This window comes from Alligator sinensis, unplaced genomic scaffold (genome assembly GCF_000455745.1).
Source record: "Alligator sinensis unplaced genomic scaffold, ASM45574v1 scaffold187_1, whole genome shotgun sequence".
NCBI classification, from domain to species: Eukaryota; Metazoa; Chordata; order Crocodylia; family Alligatoridae; genus Alligator; species Alligator sinensis.
The window spans coordinates 4,516,779-4,530,595 of record NW_005841861.1 but is presented as its reverse complement, the minus strand read 5'-3'; the positions used below and the strand labels follow the sequence as shown (position 1 = coordinate 4,530,595).

At 39.1% G+C, this 13,817-nt stretch overlaps 1 protein-coding gene and 1 long non-coding RNA gene across 8 annotated transcripts in view; one reads left to right on the top strand and one right to left on the bottom strand.

The window, feature by feature from the left end:
* LOC112551937 overlaps positions 1 to 13,817 on the bottom strand; it is a 43,484-nt gene that overhangs the window by 5,365 nt on the left and 24,302 nt on the right. For 2 of the 3 annotated variants that reach the window (XR_003096275.1, XR_003096276.1), the window contains exon 3: positions 10,911 to 10,978. The exons of the other annotated variant lie outside the window; for it this stretch is intronic. This is a non-coding gene — a long non-coding RNA (uncharacterized LOC112551937). The remainder of the gene's footprint in view (positions 1 to 10,910; positions 10,979 to 13,817) is intronic. 3 annotated transcript variants of the gene reach the window in all.
* The window catches only part of PAX3 (paired box 3), a 112,056-nt gene that overhangs the window by 97,453 nt on the left and 786 nt on the right, over positions 1 to 13,817 (top strand). For all 5 annotated transcript variants that reach the window (XM_025215739.1, XM_025215746.1, XM_006016533.2 and 2 more), the window contains one exon: positions 13,553 to 13,799. In XM_025215739.1, coding sequence (XP_025071524.1) covers positions 13,553 to 13,799 — 247 coding nt within the window. The remainder of the gene's footprint in view (positions 1 to 13,552; positions 13,800 to 13,817) is intronic.

Here is a 13,817-nt window from a genome sequence, read left to right as displayed (position 1 = left end):
TAAATTACCATAACTCCACTAATGCCTATGTCCAGCAGGTGAGGAACTGACACATGCACCTCTGGAAACATTTTATTTCAATACAAGATATTTAATTTTTAAATTTGCTTCTGAGCTGACTGACATTTTTAAGTTTCTGTTCTTAGACAAGCAGTAGTCAAACTAAGATCAGAAGGCAAAAGATTACAAAAAGCACTAGGATAATGATTTTTTTGGTACTTTTCATTAATTACCCATCATACTAGAAAATTCTTCGTGTTTCACATTTTGATCAATTTTTTGGAGCAGAAATGAATGCCCAATGCACTTGTCTTCTAGTGCCAGTAGTTTGCCAGAAAATAAAATAAAGCTCCTGAACTCGAGTTTAAACAAAAAGAGAGTGGGAAGTCCTATGTCTTCCTACTACTCAGCACTAGAGGTCTGCAGATCTCATCAGGGTGATTAAGTATTCTTCTGTTGGTCTGGTTTGCTCATTATCACCTGGCTGTGGTGAGAAATCTTCTGTGTTATAGACTTACAAAGGGTTGATCTTCATAGGAACAAGGCAGTGATTAATGGTTGAAGGAACTGGTGTCAAGTATTGTCCCTGTTTATGTTTTACTATTGCAGACTCTCAGCCAGTGAACTGGAGCTTTTTACGTACAGTTTCAGAATTGAGATTATTAGTGTGTAATGTATGTAAATTGCATATTTTTGTGTCTGCTGTGCATATTATACAGCTTCTTGAATTTCATGCATATGTTTTATTGGAATATTGTAGTTTCCTTTCAAATTGAATTTTAGTTACTCAATGCATTTTTGTTGGAGAAACATTTGTTAATTCTGAACACTTCGATGCTACTTCCTATAAATTTAATAGCATGTACAGAACTCAAGACTGTTTCTGATCTGGCACATCATTGTTAGATCATGGCATTAACAAGTATCTCAAATTTCTTAGATGTCAGGAAAGAAAATAGCTGTCAAAACATATCTATTTCAAATGAAGATGTATGGTTTTACAATAAATCAGGTTGTTATAAATATAGGATTTCATTATTTTGAATTTTTTATTTACATTCAAGACCAGACCTTTTACAGTATGACATTGGAATCCCATGACCTTGTCTTACGCTCTTCTGAAATGTAAAGGTAGTAAAATGTACTTGCCTGTGCTTCCAGCCGTTTCTGTTTCTAAAGAGCCCTTTTTCAGAATTTGCTTGGAATCAGGTCCCGAGACAGTAATATACCAAGCATTGCTGTTCATCAGACCGCTGATTTTCAACTTTTAGCACTCAAGTTACAAACATTTCAATAGTCTCTGTTAAAAAGTGTTTGCCACAGAACTCAAATTGCTATTGGATGTTTCTTTTCCCTATGGCTTTCCCTTAAAAAAAAACCCCAAAAAGAAATGGGCCATAGTAGTAGGTTAAGAGACAGCCTTAGAGCCTTTAGTGTACTGTCCATTTACAAATGGCAGGTCCATTGGCTGCATTTGTTGAACAGTTGTATTGGAGACTGCACCATCTTTCAGCTTCTCAGTTCTTCAGTTTTACCTGAAGCTCAACTATAGTCTGGATCAGAAGTAACACTTCAGCCTTTCCCATGAGCAGCAGTGAAAATGTGACCTGCTTGAAAATTTCTTTCTTGGGTTTTCAGAACATTTAATTGTCTGAGACTGTGGTCAGATGTAACACTAAGCCATTTTTTAAAGGACGGAGGGCCTTAATGCATGCCAGCTGAACTAATGCAAGTTTTTTTCTGTGAGTTCTTTACTGATACATTAAAGTTCAGTCACTGTCACTTTAAGCTTGAATGAAAGAGGTATAAAGTTACAACAGTTTGGCTTCCACTTAGAGTGAAAGAGAGGAGACAGGTTAAAATTATAGCAAATAAGTTGTAAAGTACCATAATTTTAAATCACTTTACATGTTCATTAGTTTACACTTCAAACTCAAAATTGAGAATGATTCTGTAGCCTTTTCATTGAGGGAAATTCACAGTGCTATCTTAGATCACAGGGCTCTGTAGGAGTACATTGATTCTCATCAGTTTGAGGCATGGGATCCCATGTCAGCTCTTGATTAAGAATCTTTTAGTCAAAAGAAAGAGATGCTTGTACTGTCTTGCTAATTCTGGTTTTTAAAACAACAGCAAATTGCTGAAAACTTGCATTTCCTCATTAAGAATTGGAAGGGTGGGAGCAATGAGTTCCTCTGCTTTATCTAATTGACATAATGAAGTTGTTCTTGAATTGGATTCCAATAGAAAAATGTTTTTCATGTTGGATCAGTCTAATAAAGTCCTACACCACTCACTCAAACTCGTGATGTGCATCAAAAGTGCTCTTGGCTTTATAAATTGTTCAGCTGGTGACCAACCAGCATGAGCCAGAGGTCATGGAATTCTTAACTGAGCAGCTTGTTTGCATCAGGGAAATTTGCCTGAGCACAGGTTTTCTAAGAAAAGCCATAAGATGGCAACAAGTGATATTTAGCAAATGGAATTTTTCGGTAACTTTATCATTCAGGTTCCCTGTCTTATCAGAAATTAATGAAACCTGGTTTTCTTATAACTACAGAGAGATACAAATAGTATAGACTTAAATTTTCAAAGTGACTATGTGTTGAGTCTTAAGGACCTGATTTCTCTGATGGGGGGTTTACCATAAACTTAGAAAATCACATTTCTTTAAAGTGTCTCAAGTTGTGCAATCTAAATTGAGGTACCCCAAACCGCTAGACACTTATATAAATGTAAGCCAATGTTGTTGTCTCTGGGTAGTGAAATATATAAACAGACTGAACACTGGCATTCAGAAATACAATGTAACATATAATCAGGCCAAAAGTCACAGAATATGTCAATTCTAATGATTCTCACAATTTGCCAGCTCCTCAAATAATATTAAGTATGATTGACTTTGGCAGTTTGTATTCCTATATATCTGAACTTGCCTTGAGACGTATATGAAGATATTGTTCACTTAAGAGCTCTCAGTGTTCATGACGCTTTTACATTTTGAAAAAGCCATGATTTTCTGTATGCCAAATATCTCTGCCCTTAAACTGTTTGAAATTTTTGTCCCCAGAAATGTTACATGAAAATCTCTCTCTCTCTCTCCCTCTGTCTTTAACTAAAAAAATGTCAAAATCGTCAACATCTTAACATTTTTCTATTATTTTCATTCACATTTGTGGAATACTTTATCAATATTTTGCATGAAATTACATCAAAATCATTGTTGAATATTTCTGTTTACTTTGAGTATGAATTTCTATGAAAATGGTTGATAGCAATTTGAATATACATTTCTTTATTAAACTGGTTGTTAAGCATCATGAAAACTTTTCCAAAAACTGAGAAAATAAATCTATTTTGGACCATGTGAAATAATGAAATCACCCCCTCCAAATTTCTCAATAATTGCTGGTTAGGATAGACTTTTTCTATGCGGTATTGAATGTGATTACAGCTATTAAAATAAGTTTTATTTCTACTTAATACATTCAGAAGTAATTGAACCTCTTGTTAGGTGAACAATCTTAATCAACCCTTTATAGAGTGTGTGTTTTGGAATGCATTAGTGAGTTTCGAACTCATTAATGAATTTACAAAAATGGCAATGTCAACAGTAATCTGAATACCTGCATATCTATTCAATAAAGAGCTGGTATATGAATGAATGCTTTATAATAGGTAGCTGAAATAAAGCTCACTTGACTCATTAATTATGCACTATATTTTGGTTTTCTGAAGAAACACACATAAATGTGCACAGTTCAGTGAAAGGCATATGTATTACAATTATGTTCACTAAGACTGATATTCACCCTGTGCTGTGAACCTGTAGAAGACACTGTATAAACCCCAACTCAGCCTCTCAATATCAGGTTAAAGAACACAGGGGCGAATTTCACTCCAAAATGTTTTGCTATAATAGGCTTATTCTTCCTTATGCCATGATTTATGTGTATAATTGTTCTTGAAAGTGTTCAGATTTGGACTGCTAAGGGGAATCCTACTGCTCAAAAGAGCAATATGTATTTTATTCTATATATAATGGTGAAACTTATATGCAAGGAAGTCTGTTTTCAGTACTAACTTGCACCCTAGTCTCATGTGGGGCATACTGAAGGTCTGATGAATACCTGCCTTTGTTGCCTGTCAGAATACATTTATTGGTTTTATTTATCAGGCTCTACCCCAGGGGTGGGCAAAATGCGGCCCGTGGGCTGGATGCAGCCCGCCAGGCTATTCTATATGGCCTGCGGGCCCCTAAAAAATTTAGAAAATTAATATTTATCTCCCTCTGGCTGCCTGTCATGCAGCCCTCAATGGTTTGCCAAAACTCAGTAAGCGGCCCGCCACCCAAAATAACTGCTCACCCCTGCTCTACCCACTTGCTCCTGCTCAGTGTACACCAAATCCTGGACATGAGGTAGTACAAGTGCCTTTGAGTGGCCCTGAGGGCACTCGGCAGCACTGCTCTTAATCTTTCTGTCTTGGGAACACCACGACCCCTCCTAAAGTGAACAGGAGCAAGGAGGGGAAGGAGGGGCAGATTTCTTGGAACAGTCCCAGGCACAGGGCAGAAATAGCAAAGAGAAGGCCTAAGTAAGCAGGTTTTTATAGGATACAGGGGGCGCATCTACACAAGACGTTATGGTGCAGTTTAGCTTGTTCCTACTGAGCAGTTGCATTGCTGTGCACTAACTGTGCGGTGACAATACCGAGCAGTGGTAACAAGCTACAGTGCAGTAGCTGCAGTAGCATTGGGGAAAAAACCATGCAGCGACAGTACTGCGCAGTAATGGTGGTTATTGCTTGCTTATGCAAATACTAAATGACTGCACAGTAACAACTGTACATGTCCGCCACACATGTAGACGTGGCCAGGTATCCCAATAAGAATTACTGGATGCTCAACCAATGAGACTAAACCCTACAGTTGAGTCCTTTAGCAGATTATATCACTCTGCTTTATATGCAATATTAATATTATTATTATTATCATTATTATCTCTTGTTTAAGCAATACTCTGAATGGTGGTTCTGCAAATTCTCATTGGGCATGAACTGCCAGTTCTGGCTCACTTTTTTATGACTAAAGAACCTTTCTTTGATTACAGAGAGGTGATATGTGAGAGCGCCTAAAAAGCACAGCTGCAGGACAGCTGAGGTGTTTATCTTGTCCATCACAGCCTCTTTAATTTGTGTGGGATGAAGTACAAGGGGAAGGAGGGGAAGGTGGGGGGGAAGGTGAAAAGTATTCACTGAGGGAGAATGATCTAATTGCCAGTTTGAACATGTGTTATGGTCTTACATAGACAGTGTTAGCCACTCCTGAAGCTACAAGATTGACTAAAAAGAAATCTCAAGAGATTGAAAATAATATGTTTGGGTCCTTTTAAATTTGCCTTCTCACTCCTTAGCATCTTGGGTTTTGTGTAGTCTGTGGGAGCAATGTATCCAAACCTAGATGTTCCCAAGCACTCCAGCCTATCTGCTTCTGCTTACCTGTTCTCTAGGACTAGGGACAGACATTCAAAAAGCTGGAGCCTGAATTGATTCAACCTTTTCTGGTTAGCCTTACCTGCAGAGAGTGAGCTGGTTTGTAACAGAACAGACATGCGGACACATACCTGCAGTTGCTCAAGCCAGGAGTCGGAGGTGCTAGAGTGCACCCTTGGCTGCAGGGAAGCTGTGCAGAGGCGTGTGTGGCCAATCTAGGCTGAACAGGCCAGAGAGGGATTTAATTCGCCAGCAGGGACCTGAGCCGGGTCTGCCGGTTGCTCCCCCCTCCTGCTGCAGCACCGAGCACCATGGCCCCTGATACAGAAGGGGCAGGGATGAGGTTTAGTCTCTCCTCTACCCCTATAGGCAGCCAGGGTAGAGGGAAGACTGGTTCCTTGTGGTGGAATAGGCCCCTGCTGTCCCCTCTGCAGAAGGATGGAAGGAAGGGGAATAACCTCATCCCTGCCCCCCTCAAGGGGCCGTGTGGGCTGGCTGGGGCCCCGCCAGGCCACTATAGTAGGAAGGGGCAGGGCCCTTGATGGAAGCAGCAGCCCTTCATAATGTCCAGCAGGATAAGCCCCTTCCTGGTGGGGGGCCCTGCAGCAGGGTGGGCAGAGCTACAGCGGGCTGCACATGGCAGCACCAGGGCCTGGAGGGGTCCAGAGCCCCCTCCCCCCCCAGCGCCACCACTGTGGCCAGTTTCCTCACCCTGCAGCACGCCCTCCCCACCAGGAAGGGGCTCCTGCCCTGTCACGGTTGCTCCCTCCTTGCTGCTCCAGTGGCCAGGCAGGGGCATGGCCAGATGTCACGGGCTGGGTGAATCTGGCCTGCAGAGGGGTCCCGCCGGGCTAAGGCACCACTCCCTGGGCTTGCAGTGGGGTTGGGGCTGCTCTGTGGTGGGACTGCCTTTCTCAGAAGAGGGGGGAGGGTCTCTTCCCCCAGGGTGAGCAGCCATTTCTCTCCCACCACTGCTGCTAAGCCTGGACAGGGGAGCCTGGAGCTGGCGTGGGCTGCATGCGGTGGTCCCTGCCTGTGCCGCAGGGCTGGGGCCAGCAGCAGCAGCAAAGGAGCTGCTGTGGCTGGGCTGGGAAGAAAAGCAGTCCTGCTGTGGAGCAGTCCCAGCCCTGCTGCAAACCCAGGGAGTGGCATCTTGGCCCAGCAGACTGAAGGACCCACCAGGGGCCATACAAAGCACCTCCCTGCTGTGACTCGGGAGCAGAGGGGCATGGCCAGCCTGGCTGGCTGGAGCACAGAGCCCAGCCCAAAGAGCATGCCAGGATGCTGGGGGTTAATCTTAAATCAGCAAGGGGTCTGGGACAGACCATGCATAAACCGGTTTGAACCAAATCAGTTAAGTCCAATACTACATTCAATCAAGTTTATCTCAAACTGGTTTCAGCCATTTTGAAACAGGTTTATGTGCACTGAATGTCTGTTCTGTTACAGGTTTAAACCGGTTTCTGATCACTTAAATCAGTTTATGTGTCATGTCTGTACCTAGCCTAGCCGGCTGGTTGTTAAGGTCCTGAAGGGACACCTGGGCTGCTTAAAAGTTTGGAACATGCGACCGAGAGAAGACGATTGCAGTGTGTTTGGGAGTTCCTATGCCAGGACATGCCTTCACTGTGGTGTAGCTGTATTCTTTGGGTTCATGTGTTTTTCTGCACAGCTATTAGGGCCAGAGACTTTCCTTTTTAAAAAAAAGAAAAAAAAAAAGAGGATATTCTCACATAAACACACTCCAGGATCTGAGACTTGAACAAAGACACCAAATATTGTGAGGTTTATGATGAAATTGTGAGACTTGGCAATGTTCCCTACATAAAAGGGTATTTCACTAAAGACCACATTCTCTTGTTATTTATACCAGTGTAACCACTGATACATAATACGAGTGAGATCAGACCTTATTTGACTGGGGTACATAAAGGGCTAGATCATCACACGCTTGAAGCCAGTGGATTGGCTCCCAGTGATATGAGATAAGTATTTGTGGCTCAGATCCTGTGCTTGCTAGATTGGCAAAACTTCATATACCTACTGTTTGGGAGTAAGGAACATATATTTTTTCATTCATGTATCTCATTCATTTTTAATGGATTTTGAAAAAAATGTTAATTTTTAATGTATTGAAATGTAGCTTTTTTAATTTATAAAGATTTTTGGCATGATAGGTTTTGATTTTGAGAGATTTTCTATGTGAAAAGAGTTACCAGCAGGTATGTCATTCATCTTAGAAACAGTTTGAAATTTTCTGTGCTAGTGATGAATGAGGGTATCTGACCCACATCTGTTTTACATTAGAATGGAACATTGCCCTGACATCGTTAGGAGCATTTGTCAAGATTCCCTGGACAGAGCTTCTGTAAATTACATGCTGCAAATGTGTCAGGGTCAGATAAGAGGATATCATTAACTGTACTAAAGTTTGCTCATGATTCTGTCAGTTCAACTTAATACGTTAACTGCCAACAATTTTCCTTGAGCTGTTTCATTAAATCTTTCATTCAGAGAAGCTAAGGGGGAAAAAAAGGTATCACTATACCCCCAAATATTGCACATGTTCTTTTCTCATAAATCATATTAATTGCAGACATGGTCAAAAAGCATATTAAATGCAGGCATGCGTAAATGAATTAAAACATATGAGAATTTTATTATGCTTATGGTAGGTCCAACATACTAAAATACCAGTCATATTAACTAGCATAATGTTTCATTTAAATGGAATAAGCTTTTTCTCAGTTTAATGGGCTTTATTTTGTTGATAATAGATATACTTTATATAATAGCTGATAATGGACCAGATATTGCCCACACATTTTTAAGGCTTTTATTATCCACTTCTGGGTCAGATCTTCAGCTGAAGTAATTTTTTTGCCTGAAGAGGAACTTTGTTGATTCCCACAAGTTGAGGGTTTGCCCTAAGAAGTGTATGTGCTGTTTCACTTTTTTATTTTGGGGAAGTAACTCACTGTTTCTGCATATTTAGCTTGTCATAGTTTGTTGTATTTATTTGTGTAGTTTTGTCTGCAGTTAAAGTTTAGTGACAGATTACTTTAGGATGTAAATATGTTTTATTATAGAAATGCAGTGGTTAGTCATAAGTTTGAGGTTACCTGTTTTCCTTATGAAGTAGAACTTGGACATATTGCTCTTTTTGGGCCCAAAACCACAGGCCTGATCCTTTGACATCATTAAATACTGAATGGGAACTGCACCATTTGGCTTTACAGAAAAATGGTTTTATCTAATACACATTTAATTTCTGGGAGTCTTCTATTGCTTTTAAGGGAAACAGAATTTAACCTGTATAACTATGAAGATAATTTGATCTTCCTCATGTGGTGTCAGACACTTTGTTGGTGAATATTAGTGTAACTTATGTGGAGCTATTCTGGTTTAGACTTTTGGAAGATCTGATCAGCAGAGTTCTGACCTGTGAATGTCTCTTGTCCGAGTGCTGAGCACCATTTAATATAGGCTAGAAGGATTGGAACTTTAATGGCTTTCTAATTGATTAGGTGAAAGTCAGCCATGCCTTTCCTGTAACTCCTTGTATGGATGATAAGGTCATGACACATACCATAAGAGAGACTTCTGCCTTTAGGCTACTTCCCTTGTAGCTTTGAAATAGACACAACCAAAAATCTAATTATTTAGATGCTAATCAACTGCAGGCTAATTCCTAAGGCCTCTGAAGAAGATATTTCTATGAAGACAATTACAGTTCAAATTCAGATTTTTCATTCTTGAAGATGTAGAGCTATGTCAGCCATGTCAAGATGTTTCAAACCATCTGATTTATTAGATGGTCTCCATTTGATAGATTGCTGACAATGGCAGTTAAGGTAGGATTAAGTTTAAATTCTGAATGTGAAATCCCATCACAAATTTGTTTTTTCAGTTCCTCAGGAAATACCAGTATGACTTGCAAATGGTACCTCTGATAAAAGTGGGCCTTCTCTAAAATACCAGATTGAGATGTACCCAGTGTTTAGACAGATTCAGAATCTGAACCTAGAATGAAAGCCACATAAAAAAATTCAAGGTTGGTTTCTGATTCTTAAAGCAGCTAGGAGATACAATACTGTCTCCTAACACTGCCAAGCTTGGGAGTCCACGATTTGCAAAGGGCTAAATGCTCTATCTTGGGTCATTTTCTATTGACAGCATGTGCTAGAACTGCTTTGAGAAAGAATTAAAGGTGCTGGGAATTTTTTTTTTTGCCCAACTCAACAAACAGCCCAAGCAGGCTCTGATCCTGTAGTCCTCACTCAGGGAAAACTCCCAGTGGGACTTCAATGGGACTGTTAATAAGAGAGTCAGGAGAGCAGACTTTGACCTATTATGTAAAGAAATTTGAATAGAATAAGATAAAGCAATGATTCAAATAGTTTTGGAGATGAGAACAGGAAAGTTTGCGCAGTAATTTGCAGCGTTATTTTAGATCTCTGATAAACTGTATATTTTAGACTAGTCAAAATCATGATACTCATGCCAAAGTAAATATTTTTCAGACAAGTCATTTTCAATGTCAGTGTTAACTTACATTATGGGTTTCCCTTTATTTTAAATCTGTTAGATGTAATCTGAAAGAAGAAAGATTAATTCAAGGGAAATATAGTATGGAGCACACATGCAAATTCCAGTACTAGGGGCCCTGCTAGCAAATCTTGGAATGCATAATCTTCCAATCAAACAAAGAAGTTTATTTGTATCACTTCAACTGGAAATCATCCTACTACATTCTTCTGAAAAATTGAAGGAAGGCAATTGTGAGGGTCTGACTAAGATGAGGGAACAATACATCCAGTTCTTTACAGCCATTGCAGGGGGTGCCACCATATTTGTTGAGTGGAAATTTATGAGTAGAATTGAGCTACTAAGTGATTTAAAAAAATTAAGTTAATTGACTGTTCTTCAAAATGGTTTTGTGTTGACCTTTAATTAAACATTTTAATTTTTTTTTGGTAAATTAAAAAGAGAAAGAAAAAGAGTGTTTTTGTTCAAATGAAATCATTCAACCTGAAACAAAATGCTTCCTTTCAGCAATGAATTTAACAGTTAAAAAAATAGAATTGAAGGACATTTCTTAACAAAAGGTCATTTTAAAATTGAAAAATTTAAAATTAACATACTTTTTTAATTAAAATGTATTAATTAAAAAATGTTTGAACATTTTAGATATGTCTTTTCTTTTTTCTTCTACAGTTTGAATAAAACAAAAATAATGTTCTTATTACTTTGATATAGCTAAATCTTCCTCCCCCCAACTTTATTTGGAGAGTTAAGGAAAAAAAAAACTGTTGCGCATATTCCTGCTTATCTTTTCTATAGGATACATGTGATGCATATCCTTGATTCATGCATTTTGATGTCATTATAACCACAGCTTCCTGAATCTGACTCACCTTGTGCTTATCTGCTTGAAAGTTTTCCCTTCCATTGAAACCATAATCTCCAGTCCTGTTTTCCTTTTCTTTATGAAAACCAAACAAAACTTAGTGGTGGCAGTTCAGGGGTCACCAGTAGCACTACAGAAATAAATCACTGTATTCATTCAATGAAAAATTAAAACAGTCCAATAAAGGACATCTGCCCTCAAAATGGTATGGGCTCATATGAAGGTAGAATTGATCCCTAAAGCAATAATCACCATTTTAATTGTTTCTTTTAAGGATAAGACGGAAGAGTAAGTAAGGTAAAATAATTACAAACAAATCTTAGAAATATCTTTCATGATGTTCTAGAGCAGTGGTTCTCAAACTTTTTTGGGTCACAAAATGCCTTTTATAAGTTATGCTGCTGTGTATCCTTGTGCTTCCATGCTGTGAATTAAAAAAAAAATACTACTTTGTGTTGTTACAACCACACTGTAACCTCTCCAACGATGTAAGACATTGTGGACTTTACTTCATTTTTTATTTTTCTTTCCTATTCCTAAATTTATATTTTCATTTTCCCTCATGCATTCCCTTTCCTTCTTCTTGTGTGTCTTCTTGGAGCTCACCATATACCCCAGTTTTGGAAGCAGTCTCCTAGGGGAATTGTGACTTCAGTTTCTGAATATACAGATTATGTAGAAGCTCCACTGTGTCCTAGGTATATAATCTCAAGCCTATTTCTCAAGTCTTAAAGTGGTAGGAATTCCAACAAAAAGGAGCAGTTTTCACCACATGTTGTAAAATAGAGTAGTCCTTGGAAAGTAAACCTAGATCAAACTATAGTATGAGGAAGATACTTGCAAAAATAAGGAATTTAGCAGCACAAGTCTTGCTGGCTTACAGTGAGATGTGTGCTTCTAAATTGTTTAAGTGCTTTGGAAAAATCTTGTCCTGAATTTCCATAGAAAATTCCTACAAGGGAGTTGGGCTTTTATAGGCAAGGACACATTTTGCAGTAATCTCTTCCCCACTCTTGATTTCATATCTATAAGAAGTTTATTAAACAAGTCCCAATAGTCTGGAAGCCAGTGTAGAAGAGCAGTGCTGTTGCCTTCTCTAAGGGAGTGAATTGGTTTGGGAATCTGTGACATGCACTGTAGCCTTTTCTTTCAGCATTTCTTTACAGACCGGTCACATGCTGCAGACAACAGTACATGAGTTATGCCCACTCTGCCCCAGCCAGTAAACAAATGTTCTCTAGAGTTCTTTGGGGGCTGCCTATGGTACACTGCAAATGCATTGAATTGAAACTGTTTTTGGAGGCTAAACAAATATGACTTGGTAAGTTTTGGGCGGCTGTGAGAGTCTCTCTTATATAATGTTTGTACAGTACCTCCTAAAACAATGCATCTCAGGGGGTAGGACTGAGGCTGCTGGGTGCTACTCCAACACAAACCGATAAAAATAAATATTTTTGCCATCATTTGCCTAGCTCTAGAATCTTATTCTGCTAGGAAGTTTTCTGTCATTACAAGTATAGTTTGTTTCTTACCACTATTTTAGAAGCAAAACTAAATATTTGCTGGGCAAGTCTACACCTGCATTTACTGTGCATTAAATTTACTACACAGTAATTTATTGCACAGTAAGAAGATTTAAGCCAGTGTCTATACATGCAGGCGTTAATCTTAGTAATGCTCTGTGTGGATTGACTTGAGAGTAAAGTTAGTTCGAAGTCAGTTCACATACACAGTGTTACTGCTCAGTAAGGTGTCTACATGTGCATTACTGCACAGTAACTAATTGGGCATAAATCGGGCACCTAAGTCAGCATAAGTTGCCATATTTACTGTGCAGTGTGGGTGTGCACATGTAGACAACACTCATACTGCACAGTAATTTTCGGTTACTGTGCCGTAAACGTGCACATGTAGATCCGCCCACTGAGAACCTATTTATAACTGCAAGAGAGAAAATAACAGTTGTTTAAAGATGCAGTATCTAGAAAAGCCACCACGTTAGAAAAGAGTGAGCCTCTTATATAGTAAGGTTGACCAGAACAGTCATTAGGACTGAGTTGGTGTTGCTATCCCATTTCAAGCTATGAAGTTTAGAAGCCTTAAAATGGGATCTAAACCTCAATTTACCATATAACTATCTTGTTCTTTTCTGTCTGATGTGGTTATTTTTCTAGATATTACTGATCTGGTTGAATTGGTCTTTATGAAGAATGTGAAATGTCTTGTATGAGAAAATAAACAAAGAACAATGGAGCTTTTGGGTTTGGGGAGCAGCACCGTAAAATGTTAGATTATGACCAAGGAGCTATTTCCTCCTCTTTACTTCTCCTATCATTATTAAATCCCTAAGGAATAAACATCCACAGAAATCCCAACTGTGACATGTGATCAGACATTCTAAAAGCATAAAAGGATTTCTCTGTACCCCTGTACATTAATTTTTTTGGAATGCCAGCCGTAAGTTATCATTTAGATGCATGATGTAACTCTCTTTCCTCTTTGAATTAGGTACCCAAAGTGCAGGTCAAATACCAAGTAATAGATATCTTGGGAAATTAAATAACAGACTTAATTATTCTTGTAGCTACATATGAAATACAGTTGTTCATACATGTTAACCTTCTCTCATTATTATACTTTTTATTTTAGGTAATGGGACTCTTGACTAACCATGGTGGTGTACCTCACCAACCCCAAACCGACTATGCCCTCTCACCTTTAACTGGGGGCCTGGAACCAAGCACCACTGTATCAGCCAGTTGCAGTCAGAGACTAGATCATATGAAAAGTTTAGACAGCCTGCCTACATCCCAGTCGTACTGCCCACCAACCTACAGTACTACAGGTTACAGTATGGACCCTGTCACAGGCTACCAGTATGGACAGTATGGACAAAGTGAGTATTTGATCAATG